At 55.0% G+C, this 9,635-nt stretch overlaps 1 protein-coding gene across 1 annotated transcript in view; it reads left to right on the top strand.

Moving 5' to 3' along the window:
- ACOT11 (acyl-CoA thioesterase 11) overlaps window positions 1-9,635 on the top strand; it is a 59,587-nt gene that overhangs the window by 35,808 nt on the left and 14,144 nt on the right. Inside the window, exons 2-7 of the mRNA XM_006146149.3 lie at window positions 834-1,041; window positions 1,907-1,976; window positions 5,605-5,665; window positions 6,963-7,061; window positions 7,458-7,593; window positions 9,391-9,542. Coding sequence (XP_006146211.1) covers window positions 834-1,041; window positions 1,907-1,976; window positions 5,605-5,665; window positions 6,963-7,061; window positions 7,458-7,593; window positions 9,391-9,542 — 726 coding nt within the window. The remainder of the gene's footprint in view (window positions 1-833; window positions 1,042-1,906; window positions 1,977-5,604; window positions 5,666-6,962; window positions 7,062-7,457; window positions 7,594-9,390; window positions 9,543-9,635) is intronic.

Here is a 9,635-nt window from a genome sequence, read left to right as displayed (position 1 = left end):
GTTCGACGTTTGAGGGTGGTTTTCCAGCTGGCAGAGGATGCAGCCCTGCCCTGGATCAGACAGCTGGTCGGACTGCCCAGAGTCCTTCCCGATCCAAGTTCTTAAAGACATTCCCACTCAGCCGAGGCGCCCCTCTGATGTCATCTGAAGAAGTAGCAGCCCAAGAAAGGGGCGCTCTGGGGATGAAATTGGAACCTTCTTGAATCACTTCAGTGGGAACCTTTCCCAGGATGGAGTGCTCCAGGGCTCCGTAGGCCTCTCTACATAGGGAAGGGTGATATTCAAGAATGAAGGGAGGTCAGGGCTGGCTTGTTGGCCCAGTGCTAATGCAGTGCTCAAGAGAGGCTGGATCTCACATGATAACCAGTTCAAATCCCTGGCCCAGTCATTCTGAAATACACTGGGCATGCATGTGAGTGCCCAAGATCCAACATGCTGGAGAACTGGAGGCCGGGGATGATGGCATGGCCAGACCCTGTGGAGGGTGCTCCTCTCTCACTCTCACATACATGCATAAATAAAGGAGGAAAAAGAATGAATGTAAATCTAAGGCAAAACTTTTCAAAGCTGATCCACAAGCTGATGTGGGGGTGGGGGGGATGGAATTCTCTGCATTATTCCTGTCCCCTCCCTCACTTCACTCTGGTCTAAGTTCAAGAGGAAGGCGCACAGGTGGCACACAGAGAGCCTCCACCATCTGAGACCCTGTGCTGGAGGGTGGCCACTCCTGAGGGGGCGGTGACCTTGGGTGCTCTCCCTCTTCTTCTGGACTGAAGGTCTCCCAGACCTGGAGACCCTGCAGCGAGCTGACCTCCCTGCCCCCTGCTCCCCAGGGCTTTGCCTCTGTGTTCTCCAGCCGCACGTCCCGGAAGGCGGCCTCACGTGCAGGGGACGCTGGCACCATGGCGGACGACGAGGAGTACCGGAATCCCACGGAGGTGCAGATGAGCCAGCTGGTGCTGCCCTGCCATACCAACCAGCGCGGCGAGCTGAGCGTGGGGCAGCTGCTCAAGTGGATCGACACCACCGCCTGCCTGTCTGGTGAGGCTGCATCCGTGTGGCTGCCCTCGCGTCAGCCCCCAAATCCTGGGCAGCGGCTCCATTCCCAGAGATGGCCACTGCCCTGCCTGAGTGCCTGCTTGGTCCTCAGCCTGCCTTTGCCCACGCTGGTCCACCTACCTGATGTGCCCTTCCCGATTTCTCAGCATTCAACACAGGCCACACCCCTGCAAGTCTGAGAGCTCTGAGTGTTGGTCCTGGGCCCTTTAGTTCCCTGCTCCGACACCGACTGCCCTGACAGAGTCCTGAGAAAGGCCGTGACAGCATCAGCTCATTGGCTGCGTGCCCCAGCTGGGCCTAACGGAGCGCCTTCATTCCTTATGCTGTGCCAGTGTTCTCCAGCCCACGGGGAGCAGTCTGGGGGTGGGGACAGATAGGTGACTACTGCTCTCTGATCTAGCCCTGGGGACAAGGAAGGGATTCCAGAAGGCCAAGGCACCTCCGCCAAGTCCTGAGGGTGAGGACACAGGTGCTCAAAGGTCCCGGTGCTCAAGGGGGCTGGGGACCAGGACAGCAGGGTGTGAGCCTTCATTCATTCAGCTGTTACTTACTGAGTGTCTACCACAGCCCAGGCACCGTCCCAGGAGTGGGGCACAGCAGTGACCAAGACAGGAAAAGTCCTCGCCCTGGGTAGTTACAGACTGGCGTGAGGGAGGACAGCAGCTGTCTGTACAGAACAAGGTCGGGCCGTGGTATGTGCCATGAAGGACCGTGAAGCGTGGCCTGCAGAGTGTGGGTGGGAGGCTGTTGGCCTAGGTTGTTGCAGAAGCCTCTTGAGGTGACAGTGGAGCAGAGGCATGTGCCACGCGGGGGCTGCTAACTTCTGGCTTTCTTCCTCCAATGCCAGCGGAGCGGCACGCAGGCTGCCCTTGCGTCACGGCCTCCATGGACGACATGTACTTTGAGCACACGATCAGGTAAGTGGCTGCGCCTGCCTCGAGATCCTCTGGTTTTCCCACGAGCCTGGACCTCTCCCCTGTCTACATATCTGGCCAGCCCGTGTGCTTTGAAAATGGAGACAGGCAGCCTCTGGGGGTGAGGACCCATCGCAGGGTCTCCGGGACAATGGTAGGCTGGGAGCTGGCCTGCTGCCGGGTGCTCTGGGTGGTTCTCTTTGCGAGGTGGGTCCAGGAAGTCGCTTCAGGTTAGGAGCTGGCATTGCCGAGACAGTATCATGGGGTGCTATGCCATCCTGGGGAAGTCTGTCTCTCTCTGGGCCTCAGTTTTCTTACCTGCCAAATGGAAGGGATTGGACTTAACCGGTGATGCCTTTTTGAGTTTGGGCATTCCTTGGGGGTCACTGGTGGCTGCTGTAGGAAGGCACCCAGACAAGGCTCCTTGGCAAAGCCTGAGCCAAAAGCTTGGCTACTCAGCCTCTGCTCACATCTCTCCAGGGACAAAGAGCTCATTACCAAGGGAGACTTACGTTTTTTGTTGCTAAGGGAGATTTTGCTATAGGGCACTTGTGCCCGCCAGAGTGACGGAAAGTGAGAAATCACCCCCTGGAGGGATGAGCATGCCACAATCCCTTCTCCATTCTCCTCTTGGGATCTTGGACACACATGCACACACACCCAGTGTGAGTTTCAAGCCTCCAGATGTGGGACTCGAACTGCAGTAGGGCATGTGGGAATCCAGCAATGTAACCATCATTCCATCTGCTGTTCCTGAGGTAAACTGAGTTAATTATTTATTTTTAAATGCACGCACTGGTCAGAAAGCTCCTCATTACACCACCCTGAGCTTTGTGCCTTCAGAGCGGTGCCCTCAGGTCCTGTCCTGCTCCTGGGACCCGAGGAGCACGCTGAGTCCTTGGCTCAGGGCAGGCTGCAGAGGCTGCACACAGAGTTGGAGTCCCCAGGCCTGCTCCTGCCCGCACTGCTAGTACCTGGGACATCCATAGGCCTCTTCAGGCCTTCCTGGGTGCCCAGTGAGTCACAGTGAAGGTGGAAGTTTAGCAGTTCCCTGAACTCACATATCTGTGAGCTTTTCGACCAGCGCCCATGCCAGGTTTGGGTGTGCAGCGCCCCAGAGCGCTACCTCTGTTCCTAGGCCTTGCAGTCTGCAGGGATGGCAGAGGTGGGGTTTCCTGCCAATAGTGAGCTCTGACATGCAGGTGCTTTGGAAGGCTTTATCTCAGTATTTTCTATTTTAGACTAATTTTAGATTAAAAAAAAAAAGTGCCTCTGAAGATAGCAGGAAGGGTCTTCAAAAAGTTTGTGGAAGATATGTATTATGGAAAAACTGTGCATGGATTTCAGAAATGTTTTTGCATGCAAATAAGCCTGTACTTTATTGATTTATTTTAGTTTTTTCTTACGGGTCACGTCACTTGCTGGTCAGAGAGAGAGAGAGAGAGGAAGTAAGAAAGCACCTCCCGGGATGGCCATGCCGCAACCCCCTTTGTTCCATTTCTCCTGTCTCCTTTGGACAGGCATGCACGTGTCTCCAGTGACCTATGCAGTTTCTTTTACTCAGGGGAACTAGGGGTAGAGGGGCTGGAGGTGATGCGTGATGGATGGACCTGCTGCAGGGCCCATGGAGTGAGGGGAGTCTGGGCAGAGGAGAGTGGATGACAGGGAAAGTCGCAGAGGCTCCTGGGAAGTAGGGTAAGCGGGGGAGAGGCCAGGAAAGATCTGGCCACACCTGCAGAAAGCTGGGGAAGGTTCATTCATTTGTTTCCGCTTTTACTGTTTTTTTTTTTTTTGGAGAGATTTTCACTGTAGGGCGCGTGCGCTCGCCAGACAGACAGAGAGAGACATAGAGACAGAAAGCGAGAAATCACCCCCCCAGGGGGGATGGTCACGCCGCAATCCCCGCTTTTACTGTTTAAAAATATTTCCAAGGGCCCCTCTCAGGGGTAAGAACTCCTTTTTTAAAAAATAATTTTTAAAAGAATTATTTATTTATTTATTTCCATTTGTTATTGTTATTTTTTTTTCTTTATTTGACGAGAGAGAGAGAGAAAGAGAGAGAGGGAAAGGGAAAGTGAGAAGGCAAGCCACCAGGTCCGAGACTTGAACCATGGTTGGCCATGTGGGAATCCAGCACCCTTATCCACCACACTACCTGCTGGCCCCCAAGAGTTGCTTTTAAACATTACCTCAATTATATTATCATACCTAAAAAAAAAAAATTAACAGTAATTTCTCACTAACGCTGTTATTCAGGCAGTGTTCAAATGCCCACACCATTTTCTGAATTTATTTTTATTTTGTTTTGCTTCACAGTTATTCTTGTTATTCAAGCCAGGATGCAAATAAGGCTGTAGTTCGATCGGTTGCTATGACTCAGTCTGTTAACAAAATCTGCAGCTAGTCCCACCCTTCCACACTCCCACCAGCGCGCCCTCCCTGCCTGTTTTCCTTGCAGTGTGGTTGGTGAGGAGACCTGGTCCTCTGCCCCCTAGCATTCTCCGTCATCTGTTTGCTCATAGCGTCTCTGTGGTGCAATCTCACCTGTTCCTCTGTCCCGGAGAGGAGAGTAAACTGGTCTCCCGGAAGGGCTTGACAGGAGTTAGATGTGTGTATGGGAGCCACCTCTCTGCGTTGTGAGCTCCTAGAGGGGTGTCGGGAGCCAGAGGCTGGTGGGGGTCTGCCACTTTTATTTTTTTTAGTTTTGCTATAGGGTGTACACTCTCGCCAGAGAAACAGAGAGGTAGAGGGAGAGAGGGAATGTGAGGAATCACCCCCGAGGGGAGATGGCCATGCTGCAATCCCTTCTCAATTCTCCTCTTGGGATTTAGGGCACGCATGCACACGCACCTGGTGTGATTTCAAGCCACTGGGTCTGGGACTCAAATTGTGCAGTCGACCTTGTGGGAGTCAGTGCCTTACCTGCCATGCCACCTGCTGGCCTAGTTCTGCCACTTTTTAGCTAGGTGACCTTAGGCGGGTGACTTAACCTCTCTGACACTCAATTCCCACCCCTACCCCCACCTGTCAAGCTTGTTTTGAGGCTCAAATGAGGTCGAGCACAGTGCCTGGCACACAGCAGGCAGCCTTTAAGTGTTTTCATTTTCCCTCTGCCCTCCGCTCCTAACCCACGGCACCTAGTAGGCATTTACCAAGTGTGGAGTTCAGGAATCAGTTGTCTGCTACCTAGCCTGTGCGGTCTGCAGCCTTTGGAGCGCAGTGCTGGGCAAACACACAGCCCTCGTCCAGTGCGAAGGACTGAGGGCGGAGTGCTGGGAGAAGCTCTGGAGGGTGAGCTTCACAGGGCTGCCGGAGAGCAGGGAGGGCTTCCCTAAGGAGGCATGTACCCAGCCAAGAGCAAAGAAGCGGAACTGTCATGAGACAGCGGAGAGCAGGGGAGGGGGGCAGATGAATGGAAGCCCGCTGCTCCTCTCGGCCTCGGCCTCCCCCCTGCTAACTGGGGTGCCGACATCACCTCTGCCTTGCTGTGAGGCCTCGGTGACATCGCAGATGTGACTGTGCCATGCAGGTCATGATGGTCCCATGCCAGGTCCCCTCAGCGTGTGTCGTAGGTCCCTGTCCCCTCCCTCTGTCCCTCTGGAAGGCTCACGTCCTGCTTTCCTCTCCCCAGTGTTGGACAGGTGGTGAATATCAAGGCCAAGGTGAACCGGGCCTTCAACTCCAGCATGGAGGTGTGTGGGGCGGGCACTGTGGGGGCAGTGGGTGTACGGGAGGGTCCTCTGTCTGTCTGTCCCTCGCAGCCCCCCAGCCCAGCACGTGCACACTAGCGGAGCCCTGGCCCGGGCAGCTGAGTTCTGAAGCGGCTGTCAGGGCTAGATGGGTCCTCAGGCTTTTACTGTCCCATGTCCCATAGCAGGTGGGGAAACCAAGGCCCAGCGAGGGAAGGGACTTGCCCCAGGCCACTGAGCCACGTGGATTCCAATGTGGGACTTGACTTCTAGCTGACTGGGTCTTCACGCCTCGCCTCAGACCCCCTCTTCAGCCCACAGGTGGCGGTGGGAATGGAGGGAGGACGACCACTGCACCTGGTCCCAGAGGCCGAGGGGCTGGGGCGGGACGAGAGCACTGGGCCTCGCCCGTTAGCTCACCTCCCTCAGCCTTGTGTGCTCATCTGTGAAATGGGAGCATGGTTCCTAGTTGGGAGTTGCTGCAGGGGTCATGGGGGCCTGCCTGCCCGAGGCAGGTCTCCGTGAGCTGGGGAGACGGCTGTTCCCGCCTTTGGCCTTCAGGCCAGGGAACTTCACCCAGCAGAGCCAGCGGTCCCCGAGGGCTCACTGAGGCTGGGACAGCGGAGTCCTGACTGTGCCTCTGGCACCTCCTAGATGCCCAGGTACTCCCCAAGTGCCCACCCTTTAGGGTTAGCCAGCACTCTTTATTATTTATTTATTTATTGAGAGGGATTTTTGCTGTAGGGTATGCACGCTCACTGGAGAGGCAGAGACAAAGAGACAGAAAGTGAGAAATCACTCTTCGGGGGGATGACCATACTGCAATCCCTTCTCCTCCATTCTCTTCTTGGGATTTCGGGCACATGTGTACACACGCCTGCATGAGTTTTAAGCCTCCAGGTCTGGGACTTGAACTGCATTCAGCCACGTGGGAGTCCAGTGCCTCAACCACTAAGCCACCTACTGGCCCCTAGCCAGCATCCTTTAAGCGTAGACCACCTACTTTAGGCCTTTTGGTGAACACAGTCTCGTTTTAATACTCTCGAAAACCCTGCAAAAGTAGATAAGGTAACTCCCATTTTACAGATGAGGAAACTGAGGCCCAGAGAAAGGAAGTGACTTGCCCCAGCTTTTCTGGGAAGCCCAGGGCAGAGGCAGAACCTTCCTCAGGTCTCTGGCCTCCTAGACCTGGTAGGTGACCCAGAAATCCCAGAGGCTTGGCCTGGGGGGACCTCCTGTCTCCTGCAGTTGTGGGGCCTCCAGGTGGTGAGCACCCCTTCCCCTCCCTCTCCCTCTCCAGGTGGGCATCCAGGTGACCTCTGAGGACATGTGCTCTGAGAAGCAGTGGAGCGTGTGCAAGGCCCTGGCCACCTTTGTGGCCCACCGGGAGATCTCCAAGGTGGGCGGCTGCGCCTGGCCACGCGATGCTGCCTGTCATGGCCGGCCTGCGCCAGGGTCGGGGTTGGGATTGTCCACAGGGATGGGCGGGTACAGCTGGGAGCCCCCAGAGAAAGGCCTACGTCTGCTGTGATGCACCCTCAGCTCCTTCCCCCTCTCCTTTGTCCCTCCTCGCCCTACCTGTCTCACAGGATCCTTTGGGCCTCCCCATCCCTCATGTCCTGGGGTGACCCTCCACCCTCCAGGCCTTTGCCCATGGTGAGGGACTTGGGGGGACACTGGAGGAGGAGTATGATGTATCAGTCAACACCCCCTCGGCATGCAATGGGGCAGGGAACAGGCCCTCTGTTTTAGGGGGCTGGCCCTGAGCATCCCCCATCCTGCCCCCTGCCAACAGGTGAAGCTGAAGCAGATCATGCCACGGACAGAGGAGGAGAAGACCGAGCACAGCGTGGCTGCCGAGCGCCGGCGCATGCGGCTGGTCTACGCCGACACCATCAAGGACCTCCTGGCCAACTGCGCCATTCAGGATGGTGAGCGGTGTTGGCTGTGCTCAGGGAGGAGGGCTGGCATCCTGCCTGTCACCCCTTCCGCTGGGCCCCCCATTGGGCCCAGGCAGGGGTGAGTCTCCTAAGGGCTTCCCCCAGGTGGCCTCAGGCCAGTCTAGCCCTTCTGGCCTCAGAGAAAGGGCTGGGGGTGGGGGGTGTTTGGGAGTCCAGTGACATAGCCATTGCGCCAACTGCTGGTCCCTAGTCTCATTATTTTAAACATTCAATCACTGTTTATCATTTGGCCCCTATTCGTCTCATTCTTTTAAACATTCAATCACTGTTTATCATTTGGCTTGTAAAAAGAATTTACCCAACATGAACTGCTTCTCAGACCGGTCCAGCTGAGAATACTACACATGTCGTCATCAACGGGTCATAAATCATTTCTGTGTTTTTTCTGGTTTTCTATGCAAAAGTGTGTCGTGACTTTTCCGATGACCCCATATATCCCGTCTCATTCTTTTAAACATTCAATCACTGTTTATCATTTGGCTTGTAAAAAGAATTTACCCAACATGAACTGCTTCTCAGACCGGTCCAGCTGAGAATACTACACATGTCGTCATCAACGGGTCATAAATCATTTCTGTGTTTTTTCTGGTTTTCTATGCAAAAGTGTGTCGTGACTTTTCCGATGACCCCATATATCCCTGCCAACCTCTGAAGATATACACTATAAAGCGAGACTTGTTCCTGTCACAGCACCCAGGTCTCCTCCCTAAAAGCAGCTATTATCTAGTTTTGGATGTTTTCAGAAATATTTTCCTATATTTAAGAACAGTACATATTATTTAGCCCTCATTCTTATGTAAAAGGGAACCTCTACAAAAATAGTTCTGTATCTTGCCTTTTCTGCCTAAAAGTGTGTCTTGGAGGGGCCAGCAGGTGGCATGGTGGTTAAGGTGCTAGACTCCCGCATGGCTAACCGCAGTTCAAGTCCTAGACCTGGCAGCTTGAAAAATCTCTCTGGGCATGTGTGCACATGTGCTCCAAATCCCAAGAAAAGAGTGGAGGAGAAGGGATTGTGGTGCGACCATCCCTCCTGGGGGTGATTTCTCACTTTCCCTCTCTAACTCTATGGCAAATCCTCTCTCCCCATAAAAAAAGAAGTGCGTCTTTAAGATTGTTCTCTAGCAGTACAAAAGATTTACTTTGGGCTGGGCTGGTTTTGGCAAGTGGAGGGATGAGGAAAGGTGTTCCTGACAGAGGGCATGGAGCCTGGGCAAAGGCCCAGAAGGGTCCTTGGATTTGTTTACCAATCTCCAGAAAGTTCCAATGCAGGGTTTTCTTGAAACCCCAAAGAGGCAATTTTAGGACAAATCAAAGGTGAATCAGCTGCCCAGAGTGGGGAGAGAGTGGGCCTTAGTCCCATCTACCCCCCTGCAGGCTCCCTAAATCCCTTCCTTCCTGACAGCCCTTCTAGCCAGGGCTCAGTCCAAATGCCTTTGGCTGGCGCCTGGGCTCTGGCTGACCGCTCGGCCTCATGGGGTGCTGCCCTGATGCTCACCCCAGCGCCAGCTGAGCCAGAGGCCTCTTCGTACCCTGAGCGTGGTGCTGTCTCCAGACCTTGGCTCAGGTCGCCCTCCGCTTCCCCTCCCCTCTGTCCCGCACTGCCTAAGGCATCTTGGAGACCTTGCAAGCCAAGCCACATGCCACCTCTGTGGTGGGCACTTCCTGGAGAGGTGGGAGAGCAGTGGCGCCACCTCGGGGCAGCTGGGGCACGCCAGCATCTGCTCCCCTGAAGCCCAGAGTCGCGTCCACGCTGGCCTCTCCTACTAGAACATCCAAATGCCACTGCTGCCCTGGTCGGGACAGAGGGTGAGGGAGAGCTATTGAGAGCGCGACAGTCTGGAGCCAGGCACTTGTCAGCCGTGGTCACGTTGCGTCGTCACGCAGCCCTGTGGGGTTGGTTTGACATCTGCCCTTCAGGGGTGAGGCAGTTGAGGTCCGGAGGGGTCACTCCATTTACCCAAGTCATCCAGCCTGTGTGAGGTGGAGTGGCGGGCTCTCGGAGCTGGCCTTCT

The sequence above is a fragment of the Tupaia chinensis genome, unplaced genomic scaffold, assembly GCF_000334495.1.
Source record: "Tupaia chinensis unplaced genomic scaffold, TupChi_1.0 Scaffold000165_2, whole genome shotgun sequence".
Lineage (NCBI taxonomy): Eukaryota > Metazoa > Chordata > Mammalia > Scandentia > Tupaiidae > Tupaia > Tupaia belangeri.
This window is presented reverse-complemented; position numbering and strand designations above follow the sequence as displayed.